At 45.1% G+C, this 15,159-nt stretch overlaps 1 protein-coding gene across 2 annotated transcripts; it reads left to right on the plus strand.

Annotated features, from left to right (window-relative positions):
* The first annotated feature begins 5,567 nt into the window (after positions 1 to 5,567).
* Positions 5,568 to 15,052, plus strand: syt19 (synaptotagmin XIX). Of its 2 annotated transcripts, none has more exons than XM_088299620.1 (9): positions 5,568 to 5,754; positions 8,535 to 8,757; positions 8,860 to 8,933; positions 11,074 to 11,124; positions 11,433 to 11,615; positions 12,674 to 12,823; positions 13,073 to 13,192; positions 13,929 to 14,040; positions 14,140 to 15,052. In XM_088299620.1, the coding sequence occupies exons 2-9, from the start codon at positions 8,553 to 8,555 to the stop codon at positions 14,445 to 14,447; spliced, it is 1,203 nt and encodes a 400-aa protein (XP_088155746.1). In that variant the 5' UTR covers positions 5,568 to 5,754; positions 8,535 to 8,552; the 3' UTR covers positions 14,448 to 15,052. The 2 variants fall into 2 exon arrangements, with proteins under 2 accessions (XP_088155746.1, XP_088155747.1); XM_088299621.1 differs by lacking the exon at positions 5,568 to 5,754 and adding an exon at positions 6,042 to 6,076.
* The last annotated feature ends 107 nt before the right edge of the window (positions 15,053 to 15,159 follow it).

Raw genomic sequence — 15,159 nt, forward strand, 5'->3', positions numbered from 1 at the left:
GAGGCGCCTCATCGGTGCTCCTCATTGTCTCGTTACTTTGTTTGTATTTAGTTCCCTGATTGGTCCATTGTCGCTGTCAGTGACAGATGTTCATGTTCTCGTCTCCCTCGTAGTGATGGGCAAATGAAGCTTTTATGAAGCGCTGAACCATTTGAAGCAATCTGTTCAAAATGGTTTGAAGCTTCAAAGCTTCACTGATAACGACATCTGGTGGCGAAAAAACAGAACTGCAGTCATATACTATAGAGGCTTTTATGCAATAAAACATTAGTATCTATACACACACGGAAACAATAATTGGATACCTAGTTCTTTATAATAAAAAATCTGTTTTTGTGTATTGTGTGCAGGTCATACAGTCTTTCTACGTCCAGCGTTTCTTAGTTTTGTTAATGGTCCATTCAAGTAGTCAAGTTTTGCTTTCCGCATGTTAGAGGACCCAAATCCAGGGAAGCCAGGCAGGGAGTGTTTTTCTTAACAAAATTGCTTAATTACCAAAAGAAAACTAAAAGGCAAACAAAGAGCTAGGAAAATAAAAAATATTGAAGTTTAAAACAAGGATTAAAGTGACAAACGAATACTAGGACGCGGTATGTACAAGTGGCACAAGAAAATCATCAAATCCCGACGGCAGAAATGGGCAACTGAGATAGACACCGAAGAGCTTCCTCAGAATGGTGAATCAACTTGACAAGTTTATTCCAAACCTTTCTGAAAAGGAAAAAGCATTGAGAAGCTTGCTTTTACAAAAAAAAAAAAAACACATGTGGCACTGGGGACCTGACAGACAGAAAGCCTTTTACAATCTCAAACAGGGTGCAACAATTGTGTGAGGGTTCGCCGTACGGCGAGCAGGAGGTGGACCCAAAATGCGAGGAGACAGGGAGAAGGGTAACTTTAAGGGAATTTATTGGATCAATTCAACGAGGGCAAACAAAGGAGCGTGGGCAAACAAACGTGGCTAAACTGGACAAACTAACGAGGAACAAGGACCGTGACAAATACAGAGGGGCGAGAGCGGGCGCATGAGCGCGAGCGAGCGCGAGCGCGAGCGAGAGAGAGAGAGAGAGCGCGAGCGCGAGCGAGAGCGAGAGCGAGAGCGAGACGCGAGCGAGACGAGAGCAGGGAGCGGCCGTGACAGTCCGCGAGGGAAAGCAGGAGCACAACGGGATAGCACCACGGGATAATGACCCGACACTGGGTTGATGGCATGGGAAGCTGAAATAGTCCGGTAATCAGGGGAGCAGATGGGGATCAGGCGTGTGATTGTTAATGGGGAGCAGGTGCGTGGCTGGTGAGGGCGAGGTGCTGAGGGGAAACGCCCCGGCTCAGCTGATCAAAACAAAAACACAACAGCATGCACACAAAACAATAACAAAAATCTGTCATGCCCGACGCGGATCATGACAGTACCCCCCCCTCAAGGGACGGATTCCAGACGTCCCAAAGAAAACAATCAAAACGAAAACCAAGTCCAATAATGAGGGTGGGTGGAAGGGGGTCGGTAGGTGGGACCACCACCCCGATACGAGGCCGGTCTGGCGGATGTCCGGGGGGCCAGACCAGCGAGTCCTTTCGTGGTCCCTCGGGCGGCCGTCCGGGTGGCCAGCCCTGCAAGTACCGCCGTGGCCATTCCGGCGGACGTGCAGGTGGCCAGACCAATAAATCCAATCGTGACCCTTCAGGCGGACGTCCGGGGGGGCCCGAACGCCAGATGGAGTTTGCTGCCGAGGCCGAAACGAGGAGCGGCAGCGGGACCCCGGGAGCAGCAGAGGCAGGAGCTTGGAGCGGCGACGAGTCGTCAGACCCCGCCGGAACAGGGACGAGAAGCGGCGGCGGGTCGTCGAGCCCCGCCGAGGCAGGAACGTGGGGCGGCGGCTGGTCGTCGAGCCCCGCCGAGGCAGGAACGTGGGGCGGCGGCTGGTCGTCGGACACCGCCGAGACGGGAACTTGGAGCGGCGGCGGATCGTCGAGCCCCGCCGAAACGGGAACTTGGAGCGTCGGCTGGTCGTCTGGCGCCGCCGAAGCAGAGACGAGAAGCGGCGGCGGTTCATCGGACGCCGCCGAGAACATGACTTGGAGCGGCGGATGTTTGTCGAGAGCCGGCGGGACAGGAACTTGGAGCGGCGACGGTTCATCGGACGCCGCCGAGAACGTGACTTGGAGCGGCGACGGTTCATCGGACGCCGCCGAGAACGTGACTTGGAGCGGCGACGGTTCATCGGACGCCGCCGAGAACGTGACTTGGAGCGACGGCTGATCGTTGGACGCCGCCTAGAACGTGACTTGGAGCGACGGCGGATCGTCGAGTCCCGCCGAAACAGGAGTTTGGGGCGACGGCGGATCGTCGAGCACCGCCGAGGCAGCGACGGGAAGCGACGGTGTGTCCTCGGGCGCCGCCGGGACAGGGAATTGGGATGGCGGCGGGCCGTCTGGCGCCGCCGAGGCAGGTATTTGGAGCGGCGGCGGGCCGGGCGCAGCGGGGACAGGGACTGGTGGCGGACGCAGGACGTGCTCCGCCGGGACAGGGACTTGTGGCGGACGCAGGGCGTGCTCCGCCGGAACAGGGACTTGTGGCGGACGCAGGGCGTGCTCCGCCGGAACAGGGACTTGTGGCGGACGCAGGGCGTGCTCCGCCGGAACAGGGACTTGTGACGGACGCAGGGCGTGCACCGCCGGACCAGGGACTGGTGGCGGACGCAGGGCGTGCTCCGCCGGACCAGGGACTGGTGGCGGACGCAGGGCGTGCTCCGCCGGACCAGGGACTGGTGGCGGACGCAGGGCGTGCTCCGCCGGACCAGGGACTTGTGGCGGAGGCAGGGCGTGCTCCGCCGGAACAGGGACTTGTGGCGCTGGCGAGGCGCCGGAACGGGGTTCAGCAGCCCGCGAGGAGCCGGAACGGTGCTCAGCAGCTCTCGGGGGCCGGAACGGGCCTCAGCAGCTCGGAGGGAACCGGAACAGGGCTCAGCAGCCCGCGAGGAGCCGGAACGGGGCTCAGCAGCTCTCTGGGGGCCGGAACGGGCCTCAGCAGCTCGGGGGGAACCGGAACGGGGCTCATCAGCTGGCGGGGAGCCGGAACGGGGCTCATCAGCTGGCGGGGAGCCGGAACGGGTCTCAGCAGCTGGCGGGGAGCCGGAACGGGTCTCAGCAGCTGGCGGGGAGCCGGAACGGGTCTCAGCAGCTGGCGGGGAGCCGGAACGGGTCTCAGCAGCTGGCGGGGAGCCGGAACGGGTCTCAGCAGCTGGCGGGGAGCCGGGACGGGGCTCAGCAACTGGCGGGGAGCCGGAACGGGGCTCAGCAACTGGCGGGGAGCCGGAACGGGGCTCAGCAACTGGCGGGGAGCCGGGACGGGCCTCAGCAGCTGGCGGGGAACCGGGACGGAGCTCAGCAGCTGTCGAGGAGCCGGGACGGGGCTCAGCAGCTGGGGAGGAGCCGAGACGGGGCTCAGCAACTGGCGGGGAGCCGGGACGGGGCTCAGCAACTGGCGGGGAGCCGGAACGGGGCTCAGCAACTGGCGGGGAGCCGGGACGGGGCTCAGCAACTGGCGGGGAGCCGGGACGGGCCTCAGCAGCTGGCGGGGAACCGGGACGGAGCTCAGCAGCTGTCGAGGAGCCGAGACGGGGCTCAGCAGCTGGGGAGGAGCCGAGACGGGGCTCAGCAGCTGGCGGGGAGCCGGGACGGGGCTCAGCAGCTGGCGGGGAGCCGGGACGGGGCTCAGCAACTGGCGGGGAGCCGGGACGGGGCTCAGCAACTGGCGGGGAGCCGGGACGGGGCTCAGCAACTGGCGGGGAGCCGGGACGGGGCTCAGCAACTGGCGGGGAGCCGGGACGGGACTCAGCAGCTGGCGGGGAGGCGACGTGGGTTGGTGCAGCTGACGTGGAGGCGACGTGGGTTGCTGCAGCTGACGTGGAGGCGACGTGGGTGGCTGCAACTGACGTGGAGGCGACAGCGGGCCGGGCGCAGCAGTCGGGCCGGGCACAGCCGAGACGGGAGACCTGACCCCTTTGATCCTGCTTTCTGTCGGCCGGCTGGGCCTGCAGCGAGGAAACCTGCCTCACGCTCTCCACCAGCTTGACCTCCAGCTCCGCGATCTGAGCTGCCAGCTCCTTGATAGCCTCCCGGGGTGGTGGCTCGGCGGCGCCCTTCTCCGCTATCTAGGCCAACTGTGCTCCCAGCTCAGCGCGGCGGGAGTCCAGAAGGTAGGCGATATTTGCGAAATCGTCCTCACAATCTGGGTCGATGATCCGATGGGGTGGAATGACGGGTAGACCATCGAGGAAGTAATCTAGTAATCGTGGCTAAACTGGACAAACTAACGAGGAACAAGGACCGTGACAAATACAGAGGGGCGAGAGCGGGCGCATGAGCGCGAGCGAGACGAGAGCAGGGAGCAGGGAGCGGCCGTGACAGTCCGCGAGGGAAAGCAGGAGCACAACGGGATAGCACCACGGGATAATGACCCGACACTGGGTTGATGGCATGGGAAGCTGAAATAGTCCGGTAATCAGGGGAGCAGATGGGGATCAGGCGTGTGATTGTTAATGGGGAGCAGGTGCATGGCTGGTGAGGGCGAGGTGCTGAGGGGAAACGCCCCTGCTCAGCTGATCAAAACAAAAACACAACAGCATGCACACAAAACAATAACAAAAACCTGTCATGCCCGACGCGGATCATGACAAATTGTCTGCATCATATACACAACCGTCATATTATTGTAAGTACCGCACCGGTATTATTTTATTTAATTTTTTTCTCCTCTAGATGGCACTCTCTGCTCAACAGGTAGAAGCACAAGGTTTCATGAGTTAAGTAAAATACAAAAAAAACAACTAAGTACAGGATGGTCGCTTCTCAGGAGGCACAGCTGGTCGTCCAGTAACCGAATGGACCAGAGTTCGAATCCCGCTCTGTCCGAGTCACGTGACGATGTGGCTACATACATACTGTACTGTTGTTTCCCCACAGCAGAGTGTGAATGTGCAAGTACAGAAGTGATGTATCCATGGTGAGCGCTTTAAGTGTGTTACAGAAAATTTTATCTCATTATTATTGCTTTCAGATTTCATTTTTAAACTGGTGTGTTCCGTAGGAATATCATAACGCAGTTATCCCATGTTAATGTACAATACTTAACAATATAGTACTGTACCGTTAAAATAAATTACAGTAGTTGCCTTGTAAAATAAGTTATTTACTGGCGTCTCTGCTGCCAGTAATGTACTGCTAATAATGAAAAGCTTCATTTAAAAAGTGCATTTTCGTTTATGTTGTCTTTGATTAATATTTTCATTTGTTTGATGTAAGGGAAACGGGTAAAAATAAAAAAAGAAATCAGCCAAATACTTTCACAGCACTGCACGTACAAAGGAGTTTAAAAATGGCTTTTGGACTGTTTGGACATGTTATCTAAATTCTGGTTTGATGGGAAAGTAACTATCAGAGAAAGAAAGGTCTGGCAATCAAGTTATGTTTAGCTTCCGAAATTGTCAACAAGATCTCAACTAACTCGTTTGCCCAGAAGTGTGTGCAGGAATTTGTCGTGTCATTTGTTTGTGTTGTATGCGTTTGAAGAGCTTGAAGCAAGGGAGTGTGCCTTGTTTCAAAGAATGAGGAACAAGTGTTAAGAAGTTCTCTGCTGCTTCTTTGAGGGGAAAAAAAAGCTTAATTTGTCAAAACTACAGTTACAATGTAGTTACAGCCGAACACGATGCAGGAGCTACATCCCTAAAATCATCTTGATTTCTGTTGAATAAAGTAAGTCTTTATTTTTTTGGGGGTTTTTTTTGTAATTTATTTAGCTATGTGTTGCTATGTTATGAAAATTGTATAACTAAGGTAAACTATCTGGATTTGAACTTGCTATTTAGTTCAGAGTGTTTTCTTACTGTACTGTCCTTTTCGTGAGCTATTACAAAATAAGAAAATTAAGAACGAAGATTAACATTTTCTTTGACCAGCAGCCTAAATACCTTGTGTGGTGCTGTGATTTTTGTTGTGTCTTTTTGAGTCTAGCTGGTAATACAGAAGATATTTTTAAAAATTCAGCGGGTCTTTAAACTTGAGGAGGCATACATTTGTATGTATTTTTTTTTGTCCTTTGAATAATTTGGTTTGCTCCTTATGAAAAGTAAGCAAAGATGTCAGCCTCAATCGGTATCCGTACCGATTTGGTAAATGAATGTCACATTTCTTACTATAAGGAAGAAGATTCTTTAAGCCAATGAGCAAAGAAAGCTGTTGTCCAGACACCAACTAGATCTTCAGGAGCAAATTAGTGAGTTCACGGAGACAGTTTTGCTGGAAGTAGTATCTGAAATGTGGCAAGGAATTGCTGTTGGAAGGAAGGCAGCTCAAGACCTTGGATAGCTGCATCTCAACTAAGTTCTAATAATAATGTGCCAACTGACAGTATGTCGAGGATCACACCTAAGGCTGTCAAAGTTGCTCAACAGTATGACGAAGTGATGTCACTCAAGCTCAAGGGATGGACACCAAACGACAAAGATAAACAGACAATGAGTAAACGGACACGGAGGCTATTCTTTGAATGGAACACGGTGGACATTGATGATGACCTACTGGACAGAAAAACAGAACACAACAGCTTGTTTGACGTGTACAGCTCAGACCAGTAGTGTGAAAGAGTTTGCACAATGACATGGGTCACATAGGTTGTGAAAAATGATACATCTCGCCCGGGTGCACTTCTATTGCCCTTTTATGCAACAATCCGTTGTTATGATGTTGTGTAACAAAAAAAAGAAAAATGACCGCACATCAAACAAAAACACCCAAAGGTTCCCCAGAGAGCGCCAATGAGATGAAATCTACAGTGAAACAATCAATTCTCACGTTGAGTTAGTCTCAATTGACTACTTACACCTTGGGCCAAGTCAGGTACACGTACATCCTCGTTCTTATTTCACCTGTTTTGCACAGGAATGCCCGACAAAGAATAACTTTGAAAACAGCTGATTTTATTTCTCGTTTTAAGGGCTTAGCTTTAAAGGAGGAAGTATGCGCACAAGAAAAGACAAAACAAAAACGGAAAGGAGTACAGTACAGAGTCAGAAAATAATAATGGATAAAACACTACACACACGACAACCGCCGTCGCAAAATTCCAAGACTTATACCTCTTCAGCATTCGGCCTCAAACCTTCCAGACCAAGACACCAAAAAAACAGTACCTGCTATGTCAGTGTAAAATCCTCAAAGGTAGCAAATGTTTCGTGCAACTGCTGCCCACCAGTATGGCAGGAACTGGTCAACATTCAGAAGGATGCTGAGGAGCAAATTGACGCACCAGCTTTGCTGCAAGTGGAGGAGATGGATGGAGGCAATGGAGAACAGGACGAACTGAGAAGGTCACAGAAGAGGGCAAGGCCAGAAGTGAGACTTACTTAAGATACACTGGGACAACCATTGTTGAAGACGTAGACCTCTCCTCATCCCTAACCCTGTGCCGCCAGTCCATAGTTATGTGCCATTGCCATACCCCACTCAACTCCAACTTGAACTGGTGCACTTGAATGCATCAAGTCAGCCTAGAATGTGAAATTCTAAAATGTATTCAATGTGGGCGCGAGTAACTGCGCAAAACTTGTGCTCTGCCTATTTTTGCTCACAACTTCTACATGTGTGCTGACTTAACATAAACATATACATTGCCTCCACATGGGCTGCTATCCAGGGTAGCAATGCAGAACTGTAATTCATGAATTTTCTATGTAAGCAATGGTTATTGTCTGCATTCATCTTTGCCTCAAAGTGTGTATTTTTTAGTTATATTTGTTCAAATTTAGTTTTTTTTTTTTTGCTGATATCTCCCTAGCAATACCCCCACTCTCTTAATTATGCTGAATTTTGAGCTAAGCTACCTCAAAAATATAGAAAGAAATTTTACACATCACTTTTTTTATATGCCTTACAAAAAAGTATGCTCAAAAATCCATTTACCCGCCATTCTTTAAAAAAAATGGTGAGAACCAATAATCATTTTTATTATCGGTCAAAAGGATGGATTTGTGTTCAGAAGCCCAAATGGCCATAGAATCCACTTGCTTAAAAAGGAAAAAAAAATCAGATTTACTCATCCCTAACAGTTGTTCGATAGTTTGATGACTGCCAGATAGCATGTTCCCTGCTTGGTTGTGTGGATTTTCTGTGGCTACTCGGTCTTTCTCCGACATTTCAATAACATGCAAGTGGCTCGCTGAAGACCCACATGACTTTTAGGTGTGAATGTAAGCGTTCAGTGTTTGTCTTTTTCAAATAGGTTGGTGCTCAGTCAAGGGCGAACCTTGATAGTTCCTGCATGTCTAAAAACAAAAGAGACGTTTTTGTTTTTTTCCCCTAGAACAGAGAACATTCTCTATCGACTTGACAATTTGCATTTAGGGTAACAACTCTAGTGCGCTCAGTTAACATTAAAATTGGTCTCAAGTGTACTTTTCTGCTTCGTGTCAGATGCGGTTAACTGTTGTAAAACATTTGCTCTTTGTCTCATAATCTTGTGTTTGACTGTTTTGTAGCCCACATGGAGATAGAAAATGACGCTCCTTCCATTGAGCTATTTTACCTCTGGGAGGTTTCTGCCATCTGCTGCAGCATTGAGGTTCCCCTTCTCTGATGCAGTTAAATACAGCATCCTGAGCTTGTCAGTTGCTCTTCTTCTGGTGGCACTCGGTATCTTGGCCTGGCAGGCCATTAGATGCTACAAACGCCCATCAGCCACTCCCCCACACCTTCACGCAGGTGAGCACAAGGATTAGATTGATACCAAACATTAAATTATATTTTTTTAAAAAAAGAAGAAAAAAAACATTTGTCAAATAAAAACATTTTTTTTCACCCTAGTGAGTGGTGATTTGCTGTACACCGATGATGTTTCGAAAATAACAGAACAGCACAAAGGAATTCCGACTATCAAGGTGAGAAATCATGACAATGACAAAGGACTGTTTCATTTGATGTGAACATATTGGAATACTTGACGATGCTTAACATATGGATTACATCACCCGTCATAAAAACGAAAGGTGACCTTCCGGCTTTCTGTAGTGCTTTGATGCAGACCTTTTCAACCACATCTCAACATTTACAAAGAGGGAAGAAAGAGTTGCTTCAAATTGAAACTACCTTTTTCGAGTGCAACTTGAGATGCCTCAATAGGCCTTGTTGAGAAGTCACAAATTCACAACACAACATGCAACTAGGCCTATTTCTTATAATATTCTGAAATAAATATTACATCTTCGTCAAGAAAATACTAGGCCTTTCTATATTTGGGTTTGCTTAAGTTTTTTTTTTTTGGGGGGGGGGCACAAAACGTTTTTTATTGGTTATATTTATGGATAACAATAAAAATTATATTCCGGCACTAAAGCTAAAAGTTTGTTAGTAGAAGGCGATACTGCCTCCTTGTTCTGAACCGAAACTGAAGAGAAAGGTGAGGTAGAAATGAGCAGAGAAAGCCAGACTTGTCAAGGCAGTATTCTCCAACTTGTCAGTTAGTGTTGCAGAACATAAATAGACAAACAGACGCAGTGAATACTGTATGTAAATTGTCACACACACATTTTAGGAAATAGGAGGATAAAATATTTTCCTGGTTGTTAAATTTGACACTTTATGAATCAGTAGGCACCCCAGAAAGACAACAATAATTAAAAAAAAAGATAATTGAAATGTCAGTTTTTCCATTATCACCACTTTAAAGAGCTACTACTTTCTGGTGAATTGAGGCAAGGCAAGTTTATTCGTGTAGCACATTTCAAGTACAAGACGATTAAAAGTGATTATGTGGGATGGAGAGCATGCAAAACATTTGTATTACTCTATACGGAAAGATAGGAAATATGAATAATAAAAACAAAAGTCAAGGTTTGTTATGGGGATCGAGCCTGACCTTAAAATTATGCGACTGACATTCTACCGATTAAGCTATACAGGTGCAGGTATTTGAAGCAAGTGTTGAAGCAGTTTGTCTATTGATTTGGAATCCAAAGTTTGAAGAAAGTATTCACTTCAGTGTCAAACTGCTGTCACCAAGGATTTTCTCCTTTCGTGTGCGTTTGCCACTTGTTTTAGTAAAATTGTTAAGCCTTTAAGTTACAAGGCTGATAACAGTAATTACAAAGTATGTTTACCTGAAAAAAAAAAGGAACAGCTGAATGGAAGCTGCTAAAAAAAAAAAAAGAAAAAAAACCACACACACACACACACTGATGATGGTTTTTGCACGAGCTTGGAACTTAGGTGATTGCATTCTATGAGTCCACCCCTAGATGGCACTAGGTTCCACACACTGTCCCTTTCAAATCACATGAACACATTTCTTTTCTTTTTATTCGAGACAGGAATTGTCCATTTAATTTTGTCACGGCATGCCATTAGCTGGCGATCACTACAGCGTGTAACTCGCTTATCACCCCAAGGAAGGTGGGTTAGGCTCAAGTGACCTGGGTTCTAAATTAATGTGGCTACTGACTCTCTAAACTTACCACCCTAAGCAAGCTAGATTTCAGCACTTTTTGGAGCGGTCATCCCACATTATCCCACCGTGGGTGCCAAAAAAGACAGAGGGGATTCCACTAGACACACATCTAAAAATTGATGCTGAAAACATGTTTTAACCAGCCAGAATGCATTTTCAGAGAATAGCTCAAACTGACTTTAGTAACGTGATCACATGAAAATGGTGTCATGAGTAATGGTGGAACCAGGCACATTGTCAAATATCTAGTAATTAATTGCCTCATGCATCAGTGGCCCAACTGTTTGGTAAGTTTTTATCAGCCATCAAAATGAATTTGAACCCACATTTTTTGGGTTGCCAGGTGTTAACTTTGAACCCTGTAGGTCACCCACAACTCCACTGAGGATAAGCATTCTATAAGTACATGGATGGAATGAGTTTGTATTTTGTAATTAGGTGTGTGTGTGCGTGTGTGTGTGTGTTTGTCTCGGAGTAGCCAGAAGGAAAGATTCATTGAACGGCACAAATATTCTTTGAACGGGAATATACATGAGAATTCTGTATTAGTTTCAACAAATGTGCATACTTTGCAGGTTGAGGATGTTGACACGGACATCTTGGAATCCACAGAGGAAGTTGGAGAGGTTTGTTTCAACCTTTCTTACTTTGTCTTAATATCTCATCTCACTAGAGCACTTTAAAGTACACCTGTTGGGTTCATAGGCAGTCCTGTAAGACAAAGGTATTTGACGCTATGATGGTTCTATGTCCTGCCCTGCAAACATTAAAAAAGATCTGGGTTTAACGTATTGAAATATTGCTTTTATAACATGTTATAACAGTACAACAAGTAACATTTTCATTTATTTGATCACTGCATTTATTCAAATAATAATTATCATGAAAGGCAGCACTGGACTTCTTTAACTGTCTCACCATTCATCACATACAGAAGATTCAAGGATGGCTGCACTATTCTGTGTACTATGACGAGCAGCAGCGCCATCTTGTGGTTACTATTTTGGAGTTAGAGGGCCTTCAGCAGCAAAGACAAACCAGCGGCCTCCAGCTGTTTGTTCAACTCAAGCTTCTATGGACCGGATCAGAGATGGAGGGGCCTTACATTGATGACATGGTCGGTACTATGCATGACATTATTCATGAAATTATTATTATTATTAGTAGTAGTAGTAGTAGTAGTAGTAGTAGTAGTAGTAGTAATTGTTGCAATGGTTGCATAATTGTTTTTCTTCAATATGAAATATAAATTGGCACCTACCACCAAATCATGTGTGTTTCGTTTAAGAAATAGACATACAATTACATTAAATAATTCAATTTTTTGAATTACATGCCATGTATGTTGTATAATTTCAGTTAAGTTCAAAGTTATCCATTTTTATTTGTGATAGAGAAAATTTTCATTTGCTGATGTGAAATCATGTGGCGGGATTGGCATGGATGACTGTACCAAGTTTTACCTACCATATTTCCCAAGTTATAAAGCGCATCTGTATAAAAGCCGCCACAACTATTTTTGGAAACGGGGGAAAAAACACATACAAGCCGCACCATGTTATAAGCCGCAGTTTTCTATGTTGAAATCTTTTTTACTGGATCCACAGAACGATTTTGTACTGTGAATGCACATAAAGGTACATAAACAGATTGTTAAAACCGTGCCTTTTAACACGGCAACAACTTTGCAAATTAAAACAGAACAGACCCAAGAGAAATAAAAAATGTGATTTATTTTGCATATTTTCTGAACTATAGGCCGCCCTTACCGGTGAAAGAAAAATCATCAGAAAAGCCGCACCGTTGTATTGGTTCAATATCTTGGAAAAAAGTAGCAGCTCATAGTCAGGAAAATACGGTATTTAATATGGTGATAATATTTTTAAAATGTACACAAATTTTATTGGTTTATATATGCATTTTGAAAATGATTAGTATCCTTAATCTGGAACAAATTTGCTATTTGAAGATTTTTTGTCATTATTATGAAAGATACTGGCAACTATTAATATTTTATGGATTGGGTATGAATAATTTTGAATGCAACTTTTTTGATTGACACCTGTTAACTCAACCTCTTACAGTCTTGTACCATTTTCCTGTGTCATTTTTGTTTAAACTACATTTTCCATGTCCATGTAGTCAACAGTACCCAACTATTACTGATCCTGTTAGGTTGAAGGGACGCCACTTGCCCTACGCACAGTGTTGCAGGACTGGCAGACTCGCATTGTAAAAGGCACCAGTAACCCTTTGTTTGGAGATCAGTTCACCAGGATTCTACATGATGAAAAGGAGCTGGATCACATCGAACTCAGAATGGAGGTTCAGTACAAATACATTTCACATTGATGAAAGGATGTACCATTTCAGCTTCATGAGTACAATCGTATCGCAATACTCTGAGTGTGAGACATACATTTTAAGAAAGATTATGGCCTGTTTAACAGTTTATAGTCAGTGTAAGAACAATAATTTTAGAATCCAAAACTTGCTAGGTATGATTATGCTTATTCATGCTATAACATGTCTGACAAGTAGTGAATATGACCCACATTTAATTGTTTGTGCCAGGTCAGAGACTTTGATAAATTCTCCAGACACACAGCGTTGGGAGAAGTTCGAGCGCCTCTAAGACATCTCAATATCTCCTACCCTCTGGAGCTAAAAGGAAAGCTCAACACTCCCCAGAAGGTAAAAATAAGCCCCGCTTGAACAGACAGATCAAGGCGCAACTGTCATATACTACTTAAATTGAAACGACTGTGGAATTTGTTTTGGTATTTTTATTTATTTATATTATTTTTTTTACAAATATAACCTTCCATTGTTATCCTGTCATTGTGAATAAAATGAAAACACTATTCAGGGCACATACAGTATATATGCAATATGCAATAATTGTCCAAATTGTGCACTATTGTATTATGTAGAGCAGGCGTGGACAAACTACAGCTTGGGGGCCACATGCACATTAAATGTTTTAATCCGGCCTGCCAAACTAGAAAAAAAAAAAAATGAATAAACCTTGTAAATGTTTTATTTTCTAAATACTGTAGTGTGTCAAAGATTGATATTTTGTTGTAATGCTTGTTCATTTTAATTTCAAATTAAATTTATTTTTTTCCCCGATGAGGTGAGATTACCAAAAAAACCCAAATATTACCTTCCATTGTTGTCATTCTGAATAAAATGAAAACACTATTCAGGGTACATGCAGAATATATATTATATTTATATTTAAATAATGAAGTAAGTAGACTGAAATGAGGTGTCAAGCCAGTTGAAGAAAGTCCTTCAACACACACACACACCCCCACGCAAACCCCCTCACACACAGTGTGGTAATTGGTTATGGAACACATGTCATTGAGATCAATACCAATATATAACTATTTATAAATATAAATTTATTTATTCTCAATTACAGGATCTTATAGGAGAAGTTCTTCTGTCTCTGAAATTTCTTCCAACTTCTCAGAGGATTGAGGTGGGAGTGCTTAAGGTTCGTACAGACCGTAAGGAACTACATTTTGATGCAGGTAAGAAACAAATACGGACACGATTGTGGTGATCAGCTTTGACAAGAGAGCATAGACTAAAACAAAATGTTGACTTTCTAATGCACATTCTTTTTACAGTCCTCTATGTCAGGATAAGTGTACAGTGCAACCGGTGCAAGTTGAAGCAGCAGAAAACCTCCTCAGTTGTGCGTGGCACAGTGACTGTCTTCAATGAAGTCCTTGTTTTCTCCTTGCCAGAATATCCTGTGCAACAATTTAAAATTTTGGTCTCCGTCTTTGAGACTCACTCAAGTAAGAAATCATCCAAGCAAATGATTGGACAGTTAACTGTAAAAAAAGAAAATAATTCAGAAAATGACCACTTGGGTCTTATGCTCCGCTCAGTCCGTCAGCCCATAGCCAAGTGGCATGCTCTACTTATCTGAGTTATGCATCAAAAACATCTTCGACACCTCCTTGGATGCCTGTTTTGCTTTTTAAATTCACAAACCACTTTGAACACAATTATTGTAACTGACATCCAGTAAAGTCTTACACTCAACTTATTTTTGGAGAGATTACCGCACTGGATTTTAAAACGACCACGTTTTCCTGACACTTCTGATGTTTGCACCATGACTAAGCTGTTCTCCTGTATTAACTCTTTGCTGCCCCCTAGTGGCTCAACATATTGCTGTTATTGGTTTCATCAATAAATGATTTGACTAATCGACCTTTAAACAGTACACAATGTATTTAAATCACCTCAATGTGCACTTTTTGAGATAGATATTTTGAATGTTGTAGTTATAATTGTAACTCTTCCCAAAATATCCTTAACAGCTGTGTTATATGCTGAAAAACACTGTTAAAATTAATTCGATTTCAGACTTTACAAATGATTTTGAGTAAAACACCTTATTGACCATTTCAAGAATTTGGCAAATTTGCTTGTAATCTCTACAAACAGACTATGTCCTATTGTGGCAGAACAATGAATAGTGTTCCTTAAACAGACGGCTCTCTTGAATAAAATTACTTGTGTCGTCAATCATTGTTTGTTCCCTCTTATTTTGACATTCTGGTTCCGGTTTTGTTCTTTGACTTTGTTTGTTTGGGTGTGGTCGATTGTGCTGAGTGGAGGGTTACACCAGTCCC

This window comes from Idiotropiscis lumnitzeri, chromosome 6 (genome assembly GCF_059441095.1).
Source record: "Idiotropiscis lumnitzeri isolate Australia: NSW breed Sydney's pygmy pipehorse chromosome 6, RoL_Ilum_1.0, whole genome shotgun sequence".
NCBI classification, from domain to species: domain Eukaryota; kingdom Metazoa; phylum Chordata; class Actinopteri; order Syngnathiformes; family Syngnathidae; genus Idiotropiscis; species Idiotropiscis lumnitzeri.

Coding starts and splice junctions, on each gene's coding strand:
- syt19 (XM_088299620.1), top strand. CDS start 8,553: ATGACGCTCCTTCCATTGAGCTATTTTACCTCTGGGAGGTTTCTGCCA. Junction 12,824..13,072: donor ACATCGAACTCAGAATGGAG/GTTCAGTACAAA, acceptor TGTTTGTGCCAG/GTCAGAGACTTTGATAAATT. Junction 14,041..14,139: donor GGAACTACATTTTGATGCAG/GTAAGAAACAAA, acceptor TTCTTTTTACAG/TCCTCTATGTCAGGATAAGT.